General features: G+C 38.9%; 1 protein-coding gene across 1 annotated transcript in view; it reads left to right on the plus strand.

The window, feature by feature from the left end:
- Positions 1 to 13,664: 13,664 nt before the first annotated feature.
- Mmp16 (matrix metallopeptidase 16) overlaps positions 13,665 to 14,818 on the plus strand; it is a 243,988-nt gene continuing 242,834 nt past the window's right edge. The window contains 1 exon segment of the mRNA NM_080776.3: positions 13,665 to 14,225. Coding sequence (NP_542954.2) covers positions 14,094 to 14,225 — 132 coding nt within the window. The 5' untranslated portion in view covers positions 13,665 to 14,093.

A 14,818-nucleotide genomic window follows, 5' to 3' on the forward strand; every position in this document is an offset into this window, starting at 1 on the left:
CTTCACCAACCTCACATCTGGCAGATATCTGAAATGTATAAAGAACTCAATAAACTAGACATCAAATAATCAAACCAAATAACCAAATTAAAAAAACAAGATACAGATCTAAATAGAGAATTCTCAACAGAGGAATCTCTAATAGGTAGCTGAGAAGTATTTTAAAAAATTTCAACCTCCTTAGCCAAGGAAATGCAAATCAAAACAACTCGAATTCCATCTTATACCCTTCAAAATGGCTGAGATTCCAGGGGCTAAACCACTCCCGAAAGACTATACATGGACTGACCCGGGGCTCCAACTGCATAGGTAGCAGAGAATAGCCTTGTTCGGGCACCAGTGGAAGGGAACACCTTTGGTCTTGCCAAGGTTGCACCTCCAGTGCAGGGGGATATGGGGGAGGGCAATAAGGGGGATGTTTAGGGGGAATATCCGTATGGGGGAGAGGGAAGGGAAGGAATGGAGGCTTATGGACAGGAAACCGGGAAGGGGAATAACCTTTAAAATGTAAGTAAAGAAATATATAATAAAACATTAAAAAAACTTAAGTAATAACTCACTCTTGCAAGGATGTGGAGCAAAGGGAACACTTTTCTATTGCTGGTAGGAATGCACATTTGTACAAACATTTTGAAAATCACTAATATGATTTTTCAGGAAATTGGGAGTAATCCTACCCCAAGATCCAGCTACAGCACTACTGGTCATATACAAAAAGGTATTCTACCTTACCACAAAGACACTTGGTCAACTATGTTCATAGCAGCATAATAGCCAGAAAGTAGGAAAAAAAATAGATGTACCTCAACTGAAGAATTAATAAATGTAGGTAGTATATTCATAAAATGGAGTATTACATAGCTATTAAAAATCATGAAATATGCAGGTAATATCCATATGAGTGGGTATTGCCCACAAAATACAGAGTAGCATGATAAAATATACAGACACACAGAATTTAAGTAGCAAGCACGGCCAAAGGGAGGACACTTGAATTTCAATGAAAAAGTAAAGCAGAATGGACATCAGGGGTACATGGAAGGAGTAGACTGGATTGGAGATGGGTCTTTTGGGCTTTAAGTCCAGTCGTTATGTCTTTTACATTCAGTCCAACATCTTAAATTCCATAGTTTAGAAAGAAAGAATTGGATTGTTTATGGTTACCATCAATTTATGCATACAGATAAATTTAAAAATTTCAAATACTCCATGATTGATACAATTCCAATTTCTTTATTCACTCTTTAAGTCGATCATTAACTCACAGAATCTGAAGTAAGAATCCTTCTCCAGTTAACACTTCAGTGGGATCTCCAGCATCTCCAATATCTTCTTATAGAAAAGTTATGCTCTTTACAACAAGGTAAACACTGAGATAGATAATACTTCTAGGGAAAGTCTGCAGTACCATTCTTGAGTAATTTCTATGAAATGCAATCACAATTTAAAAAGCAACATGTAGCATACTAAATTATAATTAATGTTAAGGCCCAACAAGGTGCATCTATCAATAAAAAACCAATTTTGAAAAGTTTTAAACAGAGCTTAATTATCTTGGCTTAGTAGATTATATTAACAAGGACCTAATAATAATGTTATTAACACATTGAAAACGTAAGATATAATTCACATTGAATAATTACATATAGTTACACTATGGAATTTTTGTCTAAACTCACTAACACATAAATAAATATACTATAATGAAGTGATTTTAAAACTAAGAAAAATTAAGACACTGTAGGAAGGTTTGAAACATATAATAAATATTTGGCTTCTTAAAAGTTTTTAAATATCCATATGTCATTTATGAGCAACTGTAGGATTATGAGCTAAATGTTCCTGGCAAGAGAAATTGTTCTTAGTATTTCAAGCTTCTATCTACTCTTAGTAGTGGGCCCTCATCTGCTTAGCCACTGGACATGGCCATGGGAAGTTTGACTGCACTCACCCCACTCTGCCTCTTACACTGCTCCAAGAGTAGAAAAGAGCAGTCTGATGTGAGAAAGCCAGAGCTGGTTGAGGGGTCCCTGATCCCCTACAAGGCTGGGCTCCTGGGGCTCCTGAGAGTTGCGGAAGAGTAGAGAATGGACTCAGGGACATTGCCTAGCCCAGAGCAGAGGCAATGAGGGTGAAGGAAGCTCCAGCTTGTCACACTGAGGAAGATTATCCTTGGTTTGATGGTGACAGGTTTGCTGGTGGTTGTGGCTGTGAGTGTAGAGAGGCCTTCTAAGGGAGATTAGGCTATGGCTCTGTAGGCAAAGGCTCTCTTCATGGCTCCCCACAGGGGATATTGGTGAAAAGAGATAGTCTGTGATTCTAAACAGTTTATTATTGTGGCACAAAGTGAATGAGTAAAACATTACCGCACTCCTCAGGGTGGGCCTGAGATTAAATACCTTTGGCAGGAAGGAATGTCTGGGAAGGAAGGCTTATTGGCAGCACCCACCAGACCTCTAGGTACCTCATTAGCATGGAGATCTCTGTCTTGAGCCTACTTGACAGTGGTCATGTCTCTTTTTCTATTGTATTGGTCTGCGATACTAGCGATGTATCATCTACATTTGGAAGGGCTTGGGGCATTACCCTTATGTGACTGATGGCCAAAAATCTTTTGGGAGTGGGCTGTGTCTACATGACTGGGGTCTGGTGCCCGGAGCAAGCGAAGCTCCTGCCATCCCTTCAGGGTCTATGGGGCTTTTAGCCTTTAACTTGACCTTCCCAGGCTTCCTCTCATAGTCTACCACCCTGCAGTAGTCCACACATTTAATATCGGTCCTCTGTAGGCAAAGTCAGGTGGATCTTTGTGACTTAAAGTCCACAGTGTAGAAGAGAAATTTAATTTTAGAATTCTAAGGAACTGACCACTTAAAAAACTTAACTATGAGGAATGTGGAGGTCATAAAGAGGACGTTGAGATGATTTTTTAATAAATGTTTTCTGTTTCATTTGTAAATGCTCTATAGATTAAAAACAAAAATTAAAAGTTCTATGGTGGCACTATGTGTAACAATGATTTGGTAATGTACTTTATGATGATAATTGACATCAGGTATGCCTTTTACTGATATGTACGTATATTTATTTAAATCTTTGTACTTATTATAAATATATTTATAAGCATATATTACGTTAAATTAAATCTAACTTTTTCTTGTACTATGAATATTAAGAACTTATTGTAACAAATAATTTTTTAAATTTCATTTTATGTAGTTTGTGTGTGTGTATGTGTGTGCGTGTGTGTGTGTGTGTGTAATATATATGTGGTAGTCATTCTTGAAAGTCAGAGTAGGGCATGAGATGGCCTGGAGGTGGAGAACTAAGCTGGGATCATCCTGAAGAGCAAGTCATCTTAAATGCTGAAGCATTTCTTTAGTTTCTAAAAATCGAAGTAGATGAATTGTAGAGCTAGTGTTTATCCCCTAAAAGTGAAAAAAAACGTACTATAAGACAACAAATGTAATCAAAAAATTATATTTCTCAACTGTGATATATGTAAAGCAAAACAGCCCAATTTCAATGCAAAGAAATTATCACAAATCTCACAGATAATTTTCAGGTGGATGTGAGCCAGAGTATTTTACCTTTGGAAGTTGTAAGTGTTCTCCAGAAGTTGTAGTGCGTCTTTCTGTTTCAATATTAAAGTCAAAATCTCGTGTGATATGTGTAGGAGGGCTCATGAAATAACTAGGTTATCAGAATTGAGCCTTTGTGGATGAGATTAGCACCATTATGAGATGACATTCAGCATAAATGGTTTGTATTTGGATCTCTGTATAAAGGTACAGAGAAGGTTGTCTGTAGGTAAGCAGTAAGTCCTGACCAGATACTACATCTGCTAGTTTCTTAATCTTGAACTTTACAACCACCAGACTATAAAATAAGTGTTTAATGTTTCAGTGACCCAGTCTATAGTATTTTTATTGTAACAGCTCAAACTTGAAATGAGTTTTTCCTTACACTGAGTATGAGCACAAAATGAAACACCTGTAGCCTTTCTACTCTCCAGGTGAATAGTTCTACACTTTCTGTGTGAACAGTTGAGTCTCCAGCCAAATAAGGTTTAGGCTTCATTCAAGTTAATAGAAAATTTAGAAGCCAGGCAAATTTTCATAGACATAATATCTAGCTCATTTTATTGTCAATTTTCAAGCTGAAAGGGCATACATACATCTGAACAAGATTCTGCAAAAGTGGGAAATAGGATGTATTTAGCATAAATAGAAAAACAACTTAAAAATATGACAAGTGTTAAAATATGGTAAACACAGATGCATTTTATTATAGATATATTAAAGTTCCATTGTGAAGTCCATATAATTTATTTACTGACTTTAAATTGTGACAGTATTAAAAACTAATTTGCATGTTGAATGATTGTACTTTCCACTGTCTGATGAAAAGTGTAAGATCCTAAAGCAAGAAGGTTAACTTCTGATGATTTCTTTGATTAGTGTGAAAATAACATTTTTGAAATATATAATGATATTTCAGTTGAAAAAATTGCTAAAGTACCGAAATTTAGGCAGGTATTTTTGCAACACTTTAAAACACACTTTAAGTTTTATTTAGATTACTGGTGGACTCTATTTTTATTATATTTTATTTCGTTTTTAAAATGGTGTCATTTTTGACATATATCCCAGGCTGAGATTAGATGTGCTATATGACCTAGGTTAACTTTAACATTATTTCAAAAATTTCAGTACATTTTATTTAGTTATTGTATGTATACACACATTTAGGAGTGACTATGTATGTGCCCTATCACATATGGAGATGAGAATACAAATTTCTGTAGTCAGTTCCCTATTTCCACCATGCAGGCCTAAGAGTTTTCATGTTCTTTGCCTTGGATTTTGATTTTCCAGCACAACTGACACAATGATAGGCACTGAACACGAAGGCTTTGTGTATACAGAGCAAGAACTTTGAGAACTGAAAGACATGCCCAGCTTCAAGTTAATATGTTTTCATATTTCTGAGAACAGTTAAATATTTCATCAAAATTAGATAAATAATTGTATTATTAGTGCACAAATTACTGATACCAATTATGTTCTTGTATTAAAATTGCATTATTTATAATTATGTAAAAATATTATTTCAAGTCTTGGCTCATTTTAAATGTCTGTTGCTTTATGTATGTGTGCATGGATACTTTCATATAAGTGTGTGCATTTGTGTTGGGGGACAGAGGGCAAGTTTGGGTATTGTTTTTAAAGCCACTTCCTCCTTTTGTTCAAGACAGGATTTCTGATTGACCGGGCAGTTCTCTAAGTAGATTAGCTTTCAGGGGAACTCCCACCAAGGATTTGCTCATCTTCTCCTGCCCTGAGCAATGACCAAGATTACCAGCATGTGCACCATGTCTGTACGTTCTGTGATTTCTAGAACCAGGTCTTCACTCCTACCCAGGCTGTACAAAGTTATCTAGTTAACTATTACTACTTTGTAAAAAAAATGTATGCCTCTAGAGTTGTGGACATTGATACTTGTATAATTTAAAATGAACAAGTTACTAATTTTTAAAATTGGAAATAATGGAAAAGCATAACTTTAATATAAGTGGAGGTGGGTGCCTTAAAAAAAAAACCCTAGTAAAAGAACAGCAGAAACTTAGTGTGTTCTATAAGGAGGTTGTCTTGGAGGGATGTTAAAAATGAATGTGAAGAGTGACTCTTTGTTAGACTCTAAGTGCTGGGCTGCCTGTCTCCCTCCCCACTGGGGTAACCAGAGCTCCAACAGAGGCAGAACACAGTCCTTGTTCGCCCTTGTGGGAAACAGAGATCCCTAAGATGACTGCTGAGGTTCTCAGTCTCCTGTGTACTGCTACTGGCATGCTGGCACAAGGCTGGAAGTTGGGAATGGAATTCCCAGTCTGTCCTAACTCTCAGGTGTCCATTGGGCCAGGTAGGAAGAGGAAAGCAGAGTAAGTGGCAAGAGTACAGAGGGGCTGGAAGAGAGAAGGCCCTCTCCAAGAGATTTAGGGATGGCTCTTTATAATGATGCAACCCCCATCCTTCATGAAGAGATGGTCAAACTCTTAATTTGATGGTAGATGAGAGTGCATACATCTTACAAAGGGTGAACCAGGGATTAAAGTATGCTTTGTGGGAAGGAAAGCCCAGTAAGGGAAGATCATTGACAGAACACTTACATTCTACCTAGTAGATACTTCATTAGCATAAAGAACATCAGTTCTTTTATGCTATGTGATTGACTGATGTCGTGGTCCTCTCACTGTGATGTCATGGATCTGTTCCAGAGCAGATAGAGGCAGACAGAAAGTGGCTCATCCCATCCCTACCATTCTCAGTTCTGACACTGATGTTGTTTGGATTCACTCAACCTTACCAGTTCTGTCTGGTGGCATGGTCCACCTACACTACACATAAGACTTTAAAATCATCACTCTTCATCACATGGGGAAACAGTAATCAGAAAACATGGAGAAGACACTACCATCATTACCATCTTGAGTTTCTTAATAGTGAGAAATCAGAACAGAGTAATTTTGCCTATTCTAGTACAGAAGAATTTAAAGATAATGGAGATTAAACAGTTTCAGAATGATAAAATGTAAAATCAAAATACAAACACACTAGAACTAAGAATATCTGCTATTTGCTCTTTTTAATAGATCCTTGCTTGAATGTTATGTGTGCTGATGTGGATTAATTTACTTTTATTTTTGATCCAAAAGATATAATAAAGGATGTGTCACTTGGATGCTTGTTTTTCATTATTGTTGAAAATTAGCTCATAAGAGGTTTCATGAACTCCACAAGTTTAGATTTCAATCCAATACTCCTACTGTAATGAAAAACTGTTTTTCCTTATAAATTTTCATTGTCATATTATGACTTTTAGTGAAAGTCAATCTAATTTCTACTCTGTTTTCTCTCTTTTTCTCTTTGTCTGTGAACTAATAAAACATACACTTAATGCAGTGTGTAATAGTTTAAAGGGAGCTAATTTTTATTTCCACAAAAATATTAAAACCTGATACTCTAAGGTTCTTTTTCTTTTGCTGAAGGATAATAAGCTTTATTGTGTTTTATTATTTCTAGTTATGCCAATTAATAGCTAAGTAGCTGAATTTTACCCAAAATTTCTTCACTCAAAACAATAATCAGACAGAGTTACTCCTTTCTGCTCACATGCTCTATGTGTATTATGTGATAGACACAGGCTGGACTTACCTCTGATGTACTATATTTACATATTTCCTGGATATTCTGCAAAGAAATATCACATTTAATTCTCAAACTACTTTATGTACATGGGATCCCATAGTATAAAGACAGTAAGGTAAGAAAGAATATCTTTCCCATGCTATCTGAATATTTAAAGGGATTCTCAGTTCTCCTATTGGACCAACCAACTGCATTATGATTGTCATTTCTCATCAGATCGATCACTATGAAACCATGACATAATTAGTAATCAAGAACATCCTTGAACTTTAGACTATCATAACTATTGACATAGCATTGATAAACCAATAACAAAACTATCTCTTAATATGAGTTGTTATTTTTCATGGTACTTACATTTCTAAAGTCTTTACAATGCAAATCATACTACACACTTATTCCCCTTATGTACATGGATGACTTCTTGTTGGGAGACCCTCCATTTCCTGTCCTTTCATGTTTATTAAGGAATTTAGGAAAAGTACGTTAAAAAATATTCTTCCAATTTTAGAATGCAGAGCTGTTCTAAGGTTATTTAAGGAGAGGTCCCAGTGGTTTTGACATGCAGGTTTATTGGAAACAAACAAACAAACAAAACAAAACCAGTATAAAGAAAAAGTGGTGAATAAGGAAAGGGAGGGGGGAGGGGGATGTTTGCCCGGAAACCGGGAAAGGGAATAACACTTGAAATGTATATAAGAAATACTCAAGTTAATAAAAAAATATAAAAAAAATATAAAAAAAAAGAAAAAGTGGTGAGCTTGTTTACGGATATGCTGAGTCTTAAGTGAAAGTGATGATATGAATTTACAATCAAAGAACTGGATTTATGTGTGAGGAAGCGTCTGAAAATCAGAATGGAACTACAAGAGGAAGTCTTACAGCTAAGAACCTTTTCTAGTAACATGGTGAGAGGAGAACAAGGTTGAATTCAAGCATCCACAACTGCTTGTATGTGCTGCTCTTAAACTATTGCCTCTGGGAAAGGTGTTAGTGTGTGGTTGGAGAAATGGCCTGGCCTTGATGACACAATAAGAACAAGCACCAAAATTCCCCCAGTGACCTTGTAACATAAAGTCCATAATTACTTTCCTTCCCCAACATGCAAGCTTTCACACAGGTCTAAGATTATATTTTCTGAACTCTTTCTCTCCCCCTTTGTTTGTTTGTTCATTTGTTTTTACTTTCTTTCTTTTTTGTTTTTACTCTCAGATTTTTATTTCAACAGTAATTTCAAATGAAAACAACATTAACGTTCAAGAATTTCTGCTCATGAATCTTAAGAACCTAGCCAGTCTGAATTAGTTTACCTTAATTCATCTCACATGTATCGTCTCGTATCTTTAGTAGTTGGTATTTTATGGATATTAATGAGTGTTTAATGGAGGAAAAAGTTGACAAAGGAACAAATGACCAAAAGTTTGGAAAACACACAATTGTGAACAAGAAAGTAGAGATTAAATCAAGGAAACAGGGTAAAATCAAGCTATTTCACCAGAATGAAACGAGAAGACTTTTGTCATTTCCCTTTCAGTGTGTGTGTGTGTGTGTGTGTGTGTGTGTGTGTGTGTGTGTGTGTGCGTGTGTGTTTGTATGTATGTATGTGTGTATGCTTGTGTGTACTTATGTGTTTTGGTGTGTTCCCCCATGCACGTGGATGCAAAACATTAGCACCACAATGTCTTCCTCAGTTCTTTCTCTACCTCATTTTTGGAAACAGGATCTCCCTGAATCTGGGGGCTCACCCTTTCATCTATATCATTTGAGTAGTGAGTCACAGAGATCCACTTTTCTCCATTTCGGTTTCTGGGATTACCAACTATGTTTGGCATTTAGGTGGGCACAGGGTATCCAGTATCGAGTCCTCTTGTTTGTACAGCAAACATCTTGTCTGCTGAACTCTTCTTACACTTTTTCTTAATTATCATGTTAAAAAGCATTTTTACCCAAGATGTGTTGTCAAGGAATACCATGCTACCCAAAGTAATCAGTCATGTAACTTCAGCCCATATGGTTATATTTCTGAGGAAATGAGTTTCATTTCACTTCAGTATCATAGCTGTTACAGAGTCAGCCAGCAACTTTACTCAAAGTATGATGTTCCAAATATTATGGATATGGATTCAGTGCAAGGACTTCCACTGTGGGCAAACTCTGGAACTGGGCATCTAGATTGTTTATGATGGTGAGTCACCAGAGCTGGTGTACTCACAAGTATATGTTTCTGACAATTTCCCAAGCCTTAAAGTTTAGTCCTGACAGCAAATTTAAATAACAAGGTCTGATCTGCATATGCATGCCCCCTGTAGTAATGGTATGCCAGTAGCTTGACACTAATTTGGTATGCATTGGATTTTTTTTATTATTTAAAAAGGTTCATAGCTTTAACTGATGCACATAAGGAACGATGTTCACACACTGGTGCAGTAGACTAGTTGATGTAACTTCCCACATTACAGAAATCATTTTTAAGGTTATAATTTAAGAAATCTGGTTCAATGGTGTTTATAAAGATTCTAATTTACCTCTATATTTTTGTAGACAATTATAATCATCCTCGTATGATGTCAAGTCATGGGATTGCTCACGTTTAACTAGCTGCCATTATTCTCAGGAAGGATATAGGTGTTATTTGCTTTTTCAGTCTCCATAACTCCCACATGACATTTTATTGAATTGCTATTGGCCTTTGCCAGGGGCAATTACACTTTCTTCTTAGTTCTCTTATTAGTTTTCTCTCCTCTGTTTTCTTTAGTCACAGGCAATTATGGGATTACTAGTTCTCTGAAATTCCTATAAGAGAGAAGACACATGGTGGAAAGGACACACAGCAAAAGACAGGAATTGAGAAGAAAGATTTCATTAATATCCTAAAGGGAAAGATGACAATATTTTAATTTACCATAGATAGGTTATAAACCTCTCTGAGAAGGGCACTAACTAAAGTCACATATTAGTAGATGAACACAGGGGATTTCCTATATCCCTGGATCTTAAGAGGAAACAGCCAATAGGGTAGAAATGGAATGACAAATCCCTGACAATAAAATCAGTACCTATCCTCGGGTTTTCAGCTGAATGCATATCAGGTATTAATATACCAAGCTTATCAGGGATGTATGACAAAATGTCTACAAAGGTATTTTAGAAGACACAAGTCACAAGAAGTTTGAGAAGATAAGTTTCCGTAGTTCACAAACTACCTGAAGGCAGGACAAACTCAATGACCTCTTTCTAAGAATATTTTCAGGCTGAAGCATAAGGCTGAATCTAGCATGCATTGTTCTTGTTCCTCATCCCAGTGACCTCTAACCTTGGCTGTTAAACATGCTCCAGCCTTTACCCTTTACACAATGTCTGTACTTCTACAGATGCCTGCTTGAATATTCATTGCTTCACTGCACAACAGGTCTCAAATGTCTTTCCTTTTCTTTCTTCGTAATTTCCAAGATGCTATGAGAATTACTTACTCTGTGACTTTATCTCCAAACTGGAAAATCAGTTGCTTATCCCAATGTCATGTCAGGCATATTTCATATATAACAACCTGTATTCTTACAATGCTGTAATAATTAATAGCTTTCTCAACAAACTATGCATCCCCAATGTCATTATTGAAAGGATATTGTATCTTCTTTGTTAACTGCATCTAGAATTTCAAGTGCTTTTTCATTCATTGTTCACTGGTGAATGTTCATTATTGAGATTAATAAATGTTTGTAAGTAATTTCATAGCATACTATTTTTACTGTTTATAAATTTATCAATTCCTGTTTTAAAAATTCATTTTTTCCTCATGATCATTATTTGAAGGCATAGGATTTTGAGTTCATTTCATATGTTCAGCCTTTCTAATTCTGTACTATAATCTCTTTTTCTTATTTATTTATTTATTTTATGTATTCACACTGTTCTCTTTTCAGACACACGAGAAGAGGGCATCAGATCTCATTATAGACGGTTGTGAGACACCATGTGGTTGCTGGGAATTGAACTCAGAACCCGTGGAAGGGAAGTCAGTGCTCTTACTGCTGAGCCATCACTCTAGCCCTATAATCTCTTTATAACAAGTTTGTTCCTATGGAAAAATCTCACAAATAATTTTATAGATGTCTTTCTCTTGATATGTATTTATTTTTATCTTGTTTGTTTATTTGATATTTTACCTTAATATATGATAGCCCCTTTACATACTTCTACACATAAATGCCCCTCTTCCTTTTTTCAAATTTTCTTATAGAAATGCCTCCTTTTCCTCAGGCCCTGCTCTCTCTTCCACTTTCTTGATAACTGTCTTCTACCATTCTAGCTCATTTAGTAAATCCTTCACAATTTAGAGCTCTTTCCTCAAATAGTTCTTTTGGAAATTTGTTTCAGCGTTTCCACAGCATCTAGATGACTAAGAAATGCTTTAAAACTTTTATTTCCATCATCTTTGCTCTAATTTTGCATCTTGTTAGATGTAGTGGCACATAAAAATGTTTATGTGTGTCTGTGCATATGCATGTGCACATGTCATGTCAATCATGGCATTCAAATGGCAAAGGAGAATATATCAAGCACCCTTCTTTATGAGAGGGTCTCTCATGAACTTACAGTTCTAGGATTTTCTGCTTGGCCAGGGGCCAGCAAGTTCTAGCAATACATACGAGATCAAGGATGTTGTGAAATTTCAGTGAAATACTATGATGAGAAACATTCTGCAAATTTTAACTTATTCCAGTATGTGGGGTAGCTTCTTAATATGTCTTCATCACACAAACGCACACACACACACACACACACACACACAAACACACAAACACCTACACAACAAACGATCTAAATGAATCTCAACTGGAAAGATTGGATTTATGTTCCACGGGTTTTAACAAAGCAGCAACAAGAAACATGGAGATTTCAGCCCCTCATCCACCTTCCAAGTTTCATATACAAATTATTACTGTCCAATGCAATGCTTGGAAGGCTCTATTTTCCAACACTTTCCATCTGTTTACTAAATTTGACCTCTTGTGTTCAGTTTCTTGCTTTACTGACTGACCATGAAATACATCTTGTCAGTTCTCCCTTCCTTTTTGCCTAGGCAGCTGTCATGTACCTGGAACAATGCTGGCCTTTGCTTTGGCTGCTTTTCCCTCCTGTGGGCTCCTCTTCCCCTCTACTGGCTGCCAAGGAGAAGCACATTTATTGGCCTTGCCCCCAGACAGATGCCAGCCTTGCTCCCTTCCCCCATTCTCCCCAGCCAAAAGTCACCTGCCAAGGGCTGGTATTTGCTGCCTCCCCTGTCCACCTCCTCTCACTGCCTCTGTTCAGCTCCAGTTTTGCATCCTCTTCTGAAGTTCTCTGGCTCTGTTTGTGAGCCTGGCATGACAGCAGTCTACCCCCAGCTCCTGCAATTCTCCTGGCTCCCTCCAGACCCCATCTCTCTCTGATTTGCTCCCAGCATCTTCCTCCTGCCCTTGTCCGATGTTCATATTCACAACCCCACCACCACCCCCCTTGGAGTGGTGAGTGCTCTCTGTTTCCCCAGCTTCTATCCTGGCTCTACAACTGCCTTCTCCTCAGTGGCACCACCTCTTTTCTCAGATGTATTAAAAACCACATCTTTGGAATCCCAGCATTTTGATAAGTGTTTGCCACTCATTTGATGACGGTAGTTCCATGCTGAGTCTGGCTTTTACTTGTCGCAAACCAAAAACCTGTTCCTATTCTCTGAGCCTATAAGGCTCCTGCAATGATCCTGGGAGACAGCAGGGCACAGGGTTAAGGGACACTAACAAAGTTTTTGATGGCAGGAATTTACCATGTCCCTCCTACAAACTTGGTGAGTCCTGGTAACTGACCCAGACTACCAAGCAACACACAGGAACCTGGTGGTTCTTCTGATTTCCAGCACTAGGGATCTCTTTGAACCTCTTTAACTAAGATGCTGAATATCCTTCAAGACCAGGCCTGGGCTGCTCCTTGCTTCCACCCGGGTCCACAGCCCAAGCCCCACCCAAGTTCTGGTTGGGGAGGGGCGCACTTGTTTTTAGATGTCTGGGCAAGGAGCTAGAGAGGTTTAAGTAAGCATGGATTCTCCCGATTCTTAGGTATCAGACCTCTGGATGAGGGACAGGTAATAAGGAAAAGAGAGTTCATCATGAACTAGGGCCTTTCGAGAGGGCCCGGTACCCAATACAGTGCGCCAGTATCTAAAAGGCATCCTTTATGAGTCGTCTCCTTTAAGAAGCGCGCCTGCGTGTGTTTCATGTGAGGGTGCCCGCGTGTATGTGTGTGTGTGTGTGTGTGTGTGTGTGTGTGTGTGTGTGTGTGTGTGTGCGCGTGTGTGTGCGTGTGTGAGTGTGTGTAGGACCGAGCGCGTGCGCGCGCGCGTGTGGTTGGAGTGTGTGTGCGCGCGGGGCCCCCAAGATCCCCGCAGACCCCGGGAAGGAGGAGTTATGTAGATTACCGATGAACATTCTGGAGGGGAGCAGAGAGGAGGGAAGGAGCAGCGGAGGCAGTGAGCTGGGAGCGGCTGAGGCCCTTCCCGCAGAAACTGGGGGCACCGGCGGCGTAGGAGGTGGAGAAGGCGGAGGACGCACGGGCTGGAGGCGGCGGCTGCGACTCGGCGGCGCTGGGAATCGGAACCGCGGGTGAACTTGGGCGCCACGTTCCGGGCGACGGCCGGGTGAGGATGGTGAACACTTGCAGCCGCTGACCCTGCCTTTCCTCTGTTCCTCGCGGCTGCCGAGCCTGGCGCCCATCCCCACCCCTGGACGGGTGGGTGAACCTGCAAGCTTCTACCCACCCCAGGACTATTTTTTCTTTTAAAAGGAAACAGGGAGTGGGCATTCGGAAAGAGGGAGAAAACGCAGGGGAGCTCGTCCATCCGTTGAGGCAGAGTTCACTATGATCTTACTCGCATTCAGCTCTGGAAGAAGGTTGGATTTCGTGCATCGTTCGGGGGTGTTTTTCTTCCAAACCTTGCTTTGGATTTTATGTGCTACAGTCTGCGGAACGGAGCAGTATTTCAATGTGGAGGTAAGAGTACAGTGCTTCCTTCCTCTCCCCTCGCTCGGCTGCTTCCCTGGAACCTTTCCTTCACTTCTTGGATCCTTGTAGCTCAGAGCACATTGTTTCTCTTGCCAGTCAGCAACGAAAACCCTCGTTGAGTTTGCCAGTGTTCTAAGTGATGGATGCCTGGAGACCCACAATCCGTTATCCCCAGATGCACAAAGCACCATGCTTGCTCGCTCAGAAACACATTGTAGCGTGCTGGTGCTGCTTAGCCTGAGAAGAGGCAGAGCTCTATGGAGAGCAAATGTGTAGCTTTATAAGAAAGCTTGAGTTTCTGCTGCATACACGGCTAGGGAAACCACATTGATGGTTGGTATCATGTGCCTGGGTATTGTTCCTGCAATATTTCTCCTTGTGGTCTGTGCCTAACAAAGGAAGGTAAAAATCAAAGAATTCAAGGAGAGTATGGGAATACTTGATATGCTAATAACATCACTTTGTGATAAAACACTCAAGCAGACAGTATCTTTCTATTAGGCATAACTTAATACACTGTAACTAGATCTAACTGTACAGAACACATGAAATCTATCTCCTCCTCTAAGAGCCTACTCTCT

This window comes from Rattus norvegicus, chromosome 5, assembly GCF_036323735.1.
Source record: "Rattus norvegicus strain BN/NHsdMcwi chromosome 5, GRCr8, whole genome shotgun sequence".
NCBI lineage: Eukaryota > Metazoa > Chordata > Mammalia > Rodentia > Muridae > Rattus > Rattus norvegicus.